At 44.3% G+C, this 13663-nt stretch overlaps 1 protein-coding gene across 2 annotated transcripts in view; it reads left to right on the forward strand.

The window, feature by feature from the left end:
* Positions 1-13663, forward strand: part of DEG14 (Trypsin family protein with PDZ domain-containing protein) — an 88454-nt gene that overhangs the window by 61811 nt on the left and 12980 nt on the right. For both annotated transcript variants that reach the window (XM_086485186.1, XM_086485194.1), the window contains exons 4-7: positions 1901-2120; positions 3675-3796; positions 3876-4087; positions 4167-4248. In XM_086485186.1, coding sequence (XP_086341312.1) covers positions 1901-2120; positions 3675-3796; positions 3876-4087; positions 4167-4248 — 636 coding nt within the window. The remainder of the gene's footprint in view (positions 1-1900; positions 2121-3674; positions 3797-3875; positions 4088-4166; positions 4249-13663) is intronic.

A 13663-nucleotide genomic window follows, 5' to 3' on the forward strand; every position in this document is an offset into this window, starting at 1 on the left:
TATCAAAAATCGGGGCAATCTGTTGACAGAGGAGTGGAGCGACTCCCCTCTTGTGCATACCCGCTGCACCAAATTCCGCCCAGTTGAGTTCGGGGTTCAATTTGGAATAGACTATGCTAAACCAAATGCTTCAAGGTAAAGGTTCACAATCTGAGGAGTATCTGCCAGGTCCTCCTGCTCCATCCACTTCGCTCTGATACCACTGTAACAAACTTGGACATTGCAAGTCAAGATTCTACCTCGACACAGTAGAGATTCACTTCAAAACAGTTCACATTTCACAATTGATTCGACACGGCTCGGCAGAGTTTCGTGCCTAGAGATATTGGCCCCAATGACTGGCGCCCCTTTCGGTATTTCTTTTGTATTAATCTGCAACTCTAAGTACAAGGAGTGGGAGGGGTCTCACTCTTAGACTCTGCGTCGAGATGCTCTAAAGAGTGGGAGCCTTGCCCACTTATTTATAAGTTTACAAGGGATGCTAAAAGCAGAGCCCCAAAAGCTGCCAAAATCAAAAGCTCTTTTAAAATAGGCTTAAAATAAAGCAAGGCCCAAAAGCTGTCCCAAAAAGCTTGCATAGAAATTCTCCTGCGCAAAAACTGCACTTCCGTACAGCTGCCGTATGCACTGCCACGTCAGCCTGCTTTCCAAAATCCTGTCAAATCCCGCCGCGTTTTCCGGGGGTCCGTACGCTGCTGCCACGTCAGCACTGCAGTGTGTTTTTCCGGGACTGCCTGCCAGAGAGAGAGAGAGAGTGTGTGTTTCTGCTGCCCAAAATGGCCACACCACGTCACCGGTTTGTGACAACAGCAGCCATTGATGGGATCTGCAAGTACCAAGGAGGCTATGGGCTGAAATCTGCAAGGCTGGTCTGGTGATGCAAAAACGCCATGGCTGAAAACTGATCTGAGAGCTGAAATCCACTAATGCTGGGGCTGATCTACTGCTGATGATGGCGATAGCTGCGCTAAGACCCTTCTGCTTTTGTAACCGAAATTAAAAGCTTCTCCAGAAAAAAAGATTTAATTGGTCAGTGCGCTGCCTCCATGTCAACTGACCGTACAGTCCAGGTTTTGTGGCACCAATGGCACCGTGTTTTACAGGCAAGCAGTGCCAGGTCTTGTTTGGGTGGTTACTGAAGTTCACCTGGTGCATGCGTGTTAGGTGTGCGAATCAGCACTGCCTCACATACCTTGGTTGGCTTCTGTTCCTGCTGCTACCGTTGCAGCTTTTCATGTACTGCAATGTCACCAGCTTGTCACAGTACTACATACGTCGAGTGGGTGAAGTGCATCCCTACCTAGGTCATTCGGGTAAAAAGGTGGACGTAAAGTATCGTGCAGCGGTACATACACAGCTTTAGGATGTGAATGTGCCCAATTCAATTTCTCCTACCTTAGTGGCGATGGCCAGTGGATGTTGCCGGGATTTAACATGCCTTGCCGGCTGGAGTGTGAGCCCCTGCTTAGCAGGAGTGGAGGGTAAGGAAGACCTAGAAGAAGTCTATGAGATGGACATCAAAATGGGCAGTAGAGGCATCTGGCCATGCCAGCCTGCTGATGTAGCTGTGCCAAGTAGCCACTGGCAGTGCGGCACTGCTACATCGTTCGCTGAGGGCAGCAGATCATCATAGTTATCTTTTCTCAAACCCAATCTTCCATTCCCATCTGCACTTGCAGCCTTAAATTATGCTGTATTCATCCCAGAGATTCATCTAATTGAAATTTGATATATTTAGACTGTTTTCAGCAGGATGGCATCAAAGAACCTTTTGGTGCTTTTTTGGACGTTGAATGTTCCCGTTTGTCTTCTTTATTCTCCACTCCTTCAAGTGTCTGTTAAGCACATGCACCTAGAAGCTTCAAATTTTATCAAATTGTAATCCATTTATTGTCTGCAGGCAGGCTGGAACTCAAGCATCCAGGATTATGGAATAAGGCCTGTTTCTTTCCGAGATGGTGGCCCACCACTTTCTTCTGCTTCGGCTTCTGCTCCATCAATGTCAGAACCTGACAGTAAAAGTGGGAAAGAATCTGCTAGAGACCAACTAACAAGATACTCAATTGCAGATGCTGCTGCAAAAGCCGCTCCTGCAGTGGTCCATATTACAGTGACTTTAGGTTTGTCTTTCATTTTCTGCACCTCTTTAAGCGCACATTCTAGATTTCATTGTGGTAAGAACACTGTTATGTGATCTATGCCCCATCTTTAACTCATGAGATCATATGTGAAACCTCCCTTCGAGTCGTGTTTCTTCAATGGAAGAGTATGACAAATACCAGGGCTCTAGGCCAGCAGTTTTGGTATTTAGAAGGTGCCTTATCATAAGGGCCGAAGCATTTTCTGTCCATTGTTGAAAAAAGTTCGGGAAAATATGACCCTTTTGATGTTTGAAAGAAAGATCACTTTAATTCATCATGGTAGTTATGCCTGCAGCCTTGATAGTAGGGCTGCTCAAATACACACTATCTGACCGATCCCTCCTGACATTGTGTCTGATTTGTTTTATCAGGGAGCTGGGGCAGGGATATTATCCTAGAACAGTGCTAGAATAAACTTTCCTGTGAGCGTCATATTGTCAGTATAACAGATTTCTACTTCTAGAATTTGGTGTTAATAATATTCCTCATTTTGCATGCAAGAATGTTCTTGTAGAGTATGCGTACAGTAACACCATCCATACTACTATAGGGAAGGCACCCTTTGAAATCATTGAGGGAAGACCTAAACGTCCCTTACTGCTTAAGGTACATGGGAAGATCTTCACTACTGATGAGTATAGCCGAGACCTACAAGAATCTTTTCAAAAGATTAAGGAGGCTATATCCATCTCACAATAAAGGAAAAAAGCTACTACTAACAAGCACACAAGGGCCATAGCTTTTAAGGAAATAATTGGTTCCATTTTGCTGAGGTGTATAAGGCACCAAAAATGCATTAAATTCATGAGGCATATACTCACCCCCTTGACGGGTGCCTCTTGATGCAGTCCGGCTCATGGCCTAAACTCCATGCTTGGTCGGGTGCTGAGAGCTCCTCCCCTATGCAAATGCTTCCGTAACTCTAATGTATATTTTGTGTGCATAGACCCCCGGGGAGGGGTATCTCTCACCTGGTATAAGAGCAAATGCTTAAGGTTATGGGGATAGCTAAAGCCTGATACTAGTCAGGTTAGTTATGCCTCGTGCACGCATTCACACATGCTGTTTGAGAAAGGTTACGTTGAGAACCTTTAATCTTTTTCAAGGAATCCTCTATAAATGTGAGTTATAATATTTGATGGGTGAGCAATTCCAAGCTAGCTACTATCATAGAAAGTAGTTCTCACAGTGCTAACAACTTCAGAAAAAGGGAAGGATGAGAGATGTGAGAAGATAGGAAAATAGGAGCTGCAGAGAAAAAATCATTCAGTAGTTGTGTGTCTAGCAAAGGAAAAAGAAAAAAATGAGAGAGAGATTAAAGATGCGAAAAGAGGGTAAAAAGGTGGTCTCCTATTGTAGAGAGAGATTTCTACACAAACGTGAACTTACAAGCGCGTTTCTTTAAAATAAGGTTTGTAATTTATGAGGGGATTTCCAGCAGTTTCTTTGATGACTACTCTAAGACCTCTTGTGCAAAAGAGTGTGTTTTCCAAGAGGATTTTCAAACTCGCAACCTATTGTCTGTATGGACAGGTGATATGGGATTATTTATTGGTCAAGGTGCAGGCTCTGGTGTGTTGATCCACTCAAATGGAACGATACTTACAAATGCTCACGTAGTAGCAGGATATGGAAATGTTGTGTACAAAGGAAACGTAGGCTTTGTTTTTTTTTCAAAACAATAAGCACAGAAATATTATTTCTTCCATGCTCTTATTCATGATTATACTTCAGGTTAAAGTCAGCTTGCAAGATGGGCGAACTTTCAATGGAGAGGTGGTCAGCTATGATATGTCATCAGATTTGGCTGTTGTTAAGATCACCTCAAAAACCCCTCTCCCAGCTGCAGTTCTTGGGTCATCTCAGAAATTAAGACCAGGAGAATGGATCATTGCTCTGGGAAGCCCTCTGCATCTTCAGAACTCAGTCACAGTCGGAGTGATCAGGTAAGCACTCTGGGAGTAAGCACTGTCTGCGTTGTTACTTAAAATGGATACTTCATGACATGCTAGCCACATCTTTTAGTTGTGTGGAGCGCAAGGGGAGTGAAATAGGCCTAAGAGGTGTTCATGGAGGCTACATTCAAACAGATGCAGCTATCAATCAGGTGACTTGTCTAATTGCTTGTTCTTGGCGTTTGGTGCTTATTTACTCACCATCCTTGTATAGATGTATGAAGCACATTTTCCATATGAATCTTCTCGTTTATCGGTCGTTATAACCTCCCCACCCCTCTTCTCCCCATCCCTTTATTGGAGAGGTCCTGAGAGGTTCGCAAACAGGAAGGCATCTGTGGTTTTCTAATACTTTGTCCCAGTTTTTGCCTGTTTCCTTCTAGTTGTTCTTGGCCATGAGAGATCCCTTGTTGAACTTGGGGCCTTAAGAGGCCCCATCCTCTTAAAAGGTGCTCTTTTTCTCAAGTCTTTCAAAATCAAGCCCTCTCGTGCTCAAGCCTCTGCCTTCTAGGCTTCTCAATTAAGCCCTCTCCCTCTTTCTACTAGTTTAAAGCTAGTACTTGCGGTATATTGGGCAGCTACGTGTCTCTGATTATTTGTCAAAATTTATCAAGAGCTACAAGTACAAGTGAAACTATTTTCACTATTCCATACCCACAAAATCTCAACATATTCATTAGCATTGTACTTTTACAATTTGTACCAGAACGTACTTTTTTTTTTGGTCACACGCATCCTACTTATTCTTGTGTGTAAACGCGTTCTTTATGAACCATTTTGATAGGAATTTTAAAGTGCGCTAAGAAATATTCTTACACATTTTTACTCCCGTGTTGTGTATGTTTAAAATATTTTCCAAAACCCATTTCATACGTATGAAACCTGGAGTTCGTACATACATCTTGAATCGACCTGACAACGCTGCAGCTATGGTGGGAAATTGTCCGCCTATTGTTTTTCAAGCACAACAAGGGGAATGCCATCTCTATCAAAACTATAGGAGTACAAACATTCGGCAATCCACCTATTATCCATTCTCCTGGTCTTAATTTTGGTCTCATAGGCCATAGGGGCCTTTTAGAGACGTCTTTATTTTCTTCTCATGAAGGCATTTAAGACTGCAAGTAAGGGGCTTGCTTGACGCAAAGGCCCTGCTTAACAAAAGCAAGAGCAGCACCCTTAAGTAAGCGAGGGTTATCCAACACCCTACCCTTTGAGGACACGGGGTGCCCCTCAAGTGATACTTGAAGCAGAAGAAGCAGGTCTCTCTCGTCATTGAGGGCCTATTCTACATTTTCACATTTCACATGTCACACTTCATTTCAGTTTTCATTTTTACTTTCAGTACTTTTTGTACTTGTACTTCAGACATTGTATTAGATTCACCACTTTGTATCTGATGGTCTCATAGGTCATTTTGGCCTTTTGAAGACGTTAATATATCATTTCATTTCTCGTCAAGCACTATGCAGAGTGGACCACAAATTCTCGATCTCCTCCTCCTCCCCCTCCCCACCGAGACAGAGAGACCTTGACATGGGACAGCATATGGTCTCATCCAACAAATGCAGCAAGAGAGAGATGCTCTCATACAGCAGCGTAAAGAGGCAAATGAAAGATTTTAGCATTTGGAAACCCAGGCAAACGAATGGAAGCAAGTTGCAAATGGAGTAAGCATTCTCGGCATCAATAAAATGGAACAGGTACAAATTTCTTTATTCATAGAAACCAATGACAACACCGTTCAAAAAGTCACTGGGAAAATAAAAAAGAAAGACAAGGCTTATATTTTTGGAGTAGGGACTCCAAGAGAGGATGAGAAGTAGTCGAGGCACTTTAAGTAACTTGGATAGACAAAGATGAATAAAAGCCTGAACATACCGCAGGCGGTGCGCAGTCAATGCCGCCCAAACTGTCCATGCTGCATACACTAAGTTACCATCCTTGCCTAACACTAAAAATAGAGGTCATTGCCATGAGCCAAAGCCCCGGAGGATGAACCATGGGAAACTTATCAGACCATGTAAGTAGAGGGGAGGGGGGTTTTTTGAAAGGCTACAAAAGCGTACAAGTAAGGGATAGGCCTCCAATAATTAGACCCCTAAACTTCATAATGAGGGAGAGGATGGTTGAAATTTGTGCGGCAAGGGAGAGAGAAGGGGGGGGGGGGGGCAAAGGAAGGGAATTGTTGTGTATTATAAGAATGATTGCCCAAGAGAGCAACATCCCTATCCTCCAACTTGTGAGATAATAGTTTTGTAGATACAAAAGGTACTAATATTGTGTCTTTGTATCAAATGGAGGTTGTGTCTTTGGAAGGTGTCACACGTCCATCTAACCCTATGTCCATGTGGACAAGCTTACTCCTACTCCTAGGGTTTAGGACAACCTAGGAAATGTTCTGACACCCTTGTGAGCCTGCATGCAAGACGTGCATGTCTAGGCATTAAATTAGTTGCATACCCTTTGATTGTACATGATCACAACTAGTGTCTGCTAGGTGTAGGCACTGGGGAGTGTTCGCATAGTCTAGCGTCAATATCCTAGCCTAGGTATTTACTTGCATGTGAAACACCTCTCATAAGTGAGTTATGAACTTATTTATAAGTGACATTTAGCCAGCAGTAGAAAGATCGTGGGTTTTAATTGGCATTGCCTGACCCAACTTTAATTCCATATACAAGTGACCCTAGGGGTCACTTCTCAAGCGTAAGTTAGCACCTGCAGTACCCTAAGGGCAGCAAGTCCCTCAACACCACAACCTTGGCGTTTTGCTATCAGCAAGACCAGTGTTTTTGCTTCAGCATCCCTAGCACTTGCAAATTCCCTCCGCACTCCACGGGAACAGATCAGCCCAGCATTTTCAGCATTCAGCCCTCAAGCACCATCGATCACAGATTTCAACCATAGCCTCTCGTAGATCCAAGTTAAGCAAGCCAATTGTTTTCAGTTTTCAGACCATTTTCATCACAGTCATCAGCACCCTCGACATCAGCCATAGCCTCGTCAAAGGTTGCATATACCATCAGTTCCACTAGGGTTTGTGCATTTCAGCCATCAGCCATAGCCTCGTCGCAGGTTGCATATTCCATCAGTTCCACTAGCGTTTTTGCATTTAAGCCATTAGCCTCGTAGATCCATCTCAACATCTAGATCTATTGTATCAGCATTTGTGCAATCTAAAGTAAATACCTCTCTAGCAATATGGGGGCACTTGGAGGAGGGTTTGGGACCGCATCTGGTGTTAGTCTCCTTTCTCTCTCTCTTTCACTCATAGAACCTTCACTCAGAGTACCATTCTCTCACATGAAGTAAAAGGAACCTTGAGGACACACTGAGCACTCATCTGGCACATTCAACATCAATCACTTTCACTACACATGTTGCTAAGTTGACTTTATAAATTAAAATAAAATCTAAATGAATTATTGGAGTTATAAGTGAGAGGGCTTTTCTCACTGGAGACATTTGAGTACAAATATTTCTAGTGTTGTATTCAGAGTAATGGCTGAAGCACTATGAACGGGAATATCTGTTAGGCCACCAAGAACGGGTACTTCTGATGCGTCACATCGAATGGGTGACAAGGAGTATCGAAAAGAAGCATTCGACCATCTGGGAACGGACATCTGTGATGCGTCATAGGATAGGTGATATAGAGCTGCGAGCATCACGAAGAGATTGTACCATAAGTTCGGTGAGAAAGGACTAGATGATGGATATTCCCGATGTATCACATGGTGGGTGACAGTGGCATTGGAAAGGGAATATTCCAGAGTCGAGAGGAAATTTTGAAATTTGTTAGAATTGTGCACAAGGATGAGCAAGCACTTGAATGAAGATGGGTTCATAAAAAAATTTGAGGAAAAAACGGATGCTTTCTAAGAAAGCAGGTTGCTTTTTGGGAAAGCAGACGCTTTTCCGTAAAGAGATGCATTGCATATGTGCATGAGACTGCATCCAGGGACGCTTGGGTTGTGATTGTGTAAGCATTTTTTTCAGCTTATAAAGTTTTATTGAGTTTTTTAACAGGTTTATACCGTTTTTAAAATAGTCTAGCTGCCCACTTAATAAGTGGGCAAAATCCTTCTCTCTTTGGTGCCCCTCTCTTAGCCCTATTCCTGCTGGCAAGACCTCCCCTATTCTCGCCGGTTGCCAGGAGCTACAAAATCAGATTCTCTCACTCTCAAATACACAAAAAAGGCCAGCGCTAGGGACAAGAAGGGGCTGCTGCAGATTTTCAGCCGCAAAGATGACGCCGACGGTGATTCCCATGGCTGCCTCAAGTGCACGAGATGTTACCAAGACTATGTAGGCGAGTCCCATCGCCAAGAAATGCCTACGGAAAGTGCTTCCATCACGACAAGTTGGTGGTTTTCTCTGTTTTCAGCCCATAGACATTGTACACAAGGCTGATTTTCAAGGAGGAACTGGAGAACACACCTCTTCTGTGTGTAGGATTGGAAGAAAAGGTTCTCTACGAAGAAATCCCTTCCAGGAAGTTGCTTTTCGAGAAGAAAGTTGCGTTCCAAGTGTCGAGACTTCAAAGGTAACGTTTTCATGTTTTGATCTTTGACTATTTGTTTGCAGGAGTACTTTCTCTTCGCGAGGGAGTAGGAGCAGAGGAAGGCATAAGCCTTTGCAGGAGAAAAGCACTCCGAGGAACTAGAGCCAGAGGAGCCTAAGGGTTTTGCACCTTGAGTTTAGGAGTAGATCCACTGATCTGCGAGTGGTAGACTCTTGAGTTGGGATCCGGAAGTCGAGATTCCCAAGGAAGGACTTTGCATCTAGGAAAATAGAGTTGTTATGCAAGAAGGGGACTCTAGGAACAGAGTCGGAAAAGAGTTGCAGGGATGCAATGCCTTGAGTCTGGCATGTGAGATCCAGAGGCGAGAACCTTGGTTCTTGAAGATTCAGAATAAGGAACGAAAGTTCTTTGGAATAGGTTTGGTCATGCCCTAGGAATAGGAAGCTGAGGCTTCCGAGTACCATGAAGGCTAATTCTAGAACGAATGTGGTAATACGTTCGGTTCAAGTGCTTGTATGGACTTCTCCCCAAAAATAAAGATACCTTTGCAGGGGAGGACCAGCCCTTCTTCCGGTCCCTAATACTATGTCAGATCGAGACGCCCACGACTGCGGAGGACTACACAGCATCGACAAAGGCTGCTTCAGAGGATTCGGGTCACTTTGGCTCGACATGCACGACGCCCGGTCAGACTACTGACCATGGAGGAGATTGTTGAGATCCGCTAGCGACCGATGTTGGATCTCCTGTGATCTAGCTACCCCAGCTAGCCTTAGCTGCTTAGTCCACACCCAGCAGTTTAGGATTCCATAGTATTTTATTTTGTCATTCTGTCATTTTGTCATCTTGTTACTCCGACTTTGTATCAGATCCACCACATTGTAACTTTCTGGTCTCATAGGTCACTTAGGCCTTTTGAAGACGTTAATATAACATTTCATTTCATTTCATTTCTCTCTCTCTTATATTTCATTATCGTCCTTGGAGGTCACATATGACCCATGGGACCAAAAAGAGATCATTACAACCATAGTTACCCGGAACGCGGAACGGGAACGGCGACGGGATCCCCGCGGAACGGGGAAACGAATAGGGGTTCGGAACGGGAACAGCGCGGAACGGGAGGTATAAAAAACACCCAAATAGTGCATTTTTTAGCTTCTTGTGTTTAAATACAAGGAGTATTAGAGTGCTTTGACTCTAATACTCACAAAAAACTCGTTTTGAAGACCATTCAATCTTGCTATGACTAGATGATGTGAGAGAGAGAGAGAGAGAGAGAGAGAGAGAGAGAGAGAGTGGGAGAGAGACTCGAGAGAGTGAGAGGGAGAGGGAGAGATTTGAGAGAGTGGGAGGGAGAGGAAGAGAGCTTGAAGGCTTAAAGCCTTGAGCCTTGAGAGAGTGAGTCTTGAGAGGGAGAGATCTTGAGAGTGTGAGAGGGAGAGAGCTTGAGCCTTGAGGATTAGCTTGTGGAGAGAAAGGGGGAGGGAGGTGCATTTTATGAGTCCTTGAGGCCTTGCACACTTCAAAAAGAAGCCCAAACATTTACTTCAATTTTTTCAATTTTTGCCAAATTTGTTTGTAGCCGTTGGCCGTTCCAGGGGCATTCTGGAACGTTTTGGGGGCGTTCGGAACGTTCCGGAACGGCCGTTCCGGTTTGCACTGGCCACCCGGAACGTCAAACATTTCGGGACGTTTCGGAACGTTCGGGAAGGGAACTGCCCCCCCGGAATGTCGGAACGGGGGCTAGGGGGCGTTCCCCGGTAACTATGATTACAACAGGGTTTTTAGAGAGATACATATCAGCTAAGGACCGAGGGTCCATTGGAAGGGAAAAGTGGCAAAAGGAAAATAGAAGATCCTAAGGGGGGTTAAGAGACAGAGACGACGGTTTAGGAGTCCAAAACTCTTGAATGATGGCTTTAACGCCTTGGTAGACAGCCCATTTACCTTATTTACGAGCTTCGTGCATCTTCGTGAGCTCTCTTGCCTTAAGCTTGAGTTGATTTGGAGTCAGTTCCTCGGCAATCCAAAGCGTTCTTCCCTTGAGGAGGAGAGATTGTTGCAGTAGTTTCATCCACGCTTCTTTGTCCTTGAATGTAAGGATACATTGTTGAGGTGGCATTGGCTTGTTTGTATCGTTGATCCAGGAGATGGAATCAGGCTTGATGTGAATTGGTTGGAGAATATCATTGAGCTTGGTGATGTCTTCTTCAAGTGTGTCTTCCTCGGTGCACCATGGGGGGTTGAGCCCTCCAATCCTGACGTTGAGGCCAAGAGACTCTTGGAGTTTGTTTTCTTGTAGCGCCTTTTGTATTTGAGTATCAATCTTCTTGTGTGTTACCTCGTGCATTTCTTTTTGTACTGCCATGACAGTTTCGGTGAGGGAAGCTTCGATTTTGTGAGCTTTTGCAAGTAAAGCTCGACTTTTTGTTTCTTTTGCTTCCTCAAGCAAATGCAGGCGTTGCTTAAGGTCTCCAAGATTGTAATCCGTGCATCTTGACGAGCGAAAGGGTCTTTTCTTGGAGCCTAGAGTACTAGGGAAAGACATGATCTTGGTGCGGGCTGTACGTCGTGGGCAAGACTGGCGCTGGTGTGAATCAAAATAGAGGGCCCCTGTGTGAATGGTTAAGCCCGTCAAAACAGAGTAGGCGGTTCGAATCAGGCTGCTTGCTTGTAGGCGTGTACCTCGTTAGGAACCGGGACAAATAGGATTGCATTACCTGACCCGGTAGAACAAGAGGATTCGCAGTCCCAAGTTGTAGCTCCTAGGTCGAGTTTCTTGTTTGTAGGCTTATGGCAGGCAGGACACAGATCCTATGGCGAGAGGACACAGATCGGGTCGGGTTGCTTGCAGAGGCAAAGCACAGACGGTCAGGTTGCTTGCATAGGCATGTACCTCTCGCCGGAACCAAGTCTAGTTGCTGGCTTGTGGGCCTACGACGAACAGAATCATTAATGTTGCAGCCCATCAAAGTAAGAAGTTTTGGTTTGTAGCTTTGGAACTAGTTGCTTGCTTGGCAAAGACGCACCTTCGTGCGGGGACGCATTGAGAGGCTAACGCCCCCCCCACATGGCTGCTCCTTACCCCAGGGAGAGTGTGTAGACGAACGGAAGGCTAGGCGAGAGAGTCGGAAGACTTGGGGTTTCTTATGAGAGAGAGAGAGAGAGAGAGAGAGAGAGAGAGAGAGAGAGAGAGAGAGAGAGAGTATTTTATATTGTTATGCACTATCGTTTGTGAATGTGGTATCAGAGCATGGTCTCTTCTCTTTCTCTGTAAAGGAGGACGACACAAGGAAGATACGGGAAGAAGCCATGACAAGCCAAGAGAGAAGTAAGCAGGCGGAACAAGTCCGCAGGAAAAGGTCAAAGATTTGGAAATTTTTTTCTCTCTGCAGGAAGTCGACAAGACTTTGGATTCTCTGAGAAGTCGACAAGGGCATGAAGCTCAATAACCTAGAGAATCCGAGGAGCGGAATGCTCGAGGCCTTTTAGAACCCAGAAGTGAGTCAAATTCTTCTGTTGAAATTCAGAGAAATCTGAAAGAACTTTCCCTATCATCCATAGTCTCACCTCAATCCTCTTTTAGAATACCCACGAACACCAAGTCCAAAACCATAGCCAAGAAATCCCATCATTTCGGGAAGGATATGAAGAAAGTCTCTACATCTCAACAGACTCCAGTCAAGTTTGATACTTTTGATGGAAAGGAAGATGTCCCGAAAGCTATTGCTTTCATTCGACAATTTGAAGTTGCCTTTGCAAACGACAATTTCTTAGGGGCATGTGACCAAGCATTGCGAGTACTTGGTGGTATACAAAAGCTCTGCAAGGAATTCAACACAAGACTTGGATTCAATTCAAGGCTGAATTTTTTGAGAATTTTTTTTTCCTCTACACTTTGAGGAAGGCATCTGAGAAGATTGGGATCGATTTTCTAAAAAGAAGCATGAGTGAGTCACTAATTAGGTGAACATGTATTGGTTCACTCTTTTACATGTAGCTCCATTCTTGAATCTCTCTAATGAAGAAAACATGAAGAAATTCGACGAAGGATTTATACCCGAACTCCATAGACGCATGCAGATATTTGCGCAAGATAACTTGCAGTGGATGATGGAGTCTGGCATGCAAGTTGGAAGTGTACACTTCAGTGTACAAAGAATCTAATCCCCATAGTGGGATGGGAACCATTGAACATGGAAACAACAAATTTTTTGTTACCTCTCCTTGAAGAATACGTTGCTATCCGGAGAAAGTTTTGGAGTAAACGAATTCAATCTAACTCCTAAGATTTTGAACAAAAGACCCTCAAACCTTAAGTGAGAGGGTGGGTCTTCGATCAAAGTTACATCTTTGAGGAAAATCGCGAAGTGTATTTTGACTCTCAAGTGCTTATGAGAGTAGAGTCGAGTTGGAACATTGTTTTATGTGATGAACTGGTTTGTTGAACCATTCGGAAGGTCAATGATTGATTTGGTATCCGACGGTAGGCGGGTAGGACATTATGACAGAATCATTCCGAGCTTTCAAGTTGTCAAACCCTCCTCCGGAGGCCCCACTCTCTATGGCGAGAGCGGTCTACTATTGATTGCACAAATCTCTACAATGCTTTGGACTTGCCGAAGATGTCGACGACGATGAGGACGACGACGAGACGGGCTGAAATCTGAAAACGCTAAGGACTAAAATCTGCAAATCTTTATGTGCTGAATTCTGACGCTATGTCCTGCTGTGTCTGCCAATGCCTGGGCTGAATTGTAATGCAAAAACGCGAGGCTTGGGGGATGGCTGAAAACGCTAGGCTTTGCAGATGCAAAAACACTAGCTCTGTTGATATGGGGGGTCTTGCTAAGCAGGTGCACGTTGAACGCGAAGTTCCTGCTGCCTCTTCTGCCAGAAAGTGCTAGCGTTGGGTTTTCTTATATATATTCATAGTCAAATTGCCCTACCTAGTTTCCAACAAAAGTCACTTAAAAATAATAAGTGAAAAATGCCAAAAATAGGGAAAATAGATCTATGCATTGTAAAAATGCTCC

This window comes from Adiantum capillus-veneris, chromosome 2, assembly GCF_014529385.1.
Source record: "Adiantum capillus-veneris isolate H3 chromosome 2, ASM1452938v2, whole genome shotgun sequence".
Taxonomy (NCBI): Eukaryota; Viridiplantae; Streptophyta; class Polypodiopsida; order Polypodiales; family Pteridaceae; genus Adiantum; species Adiantum capillus-veneris.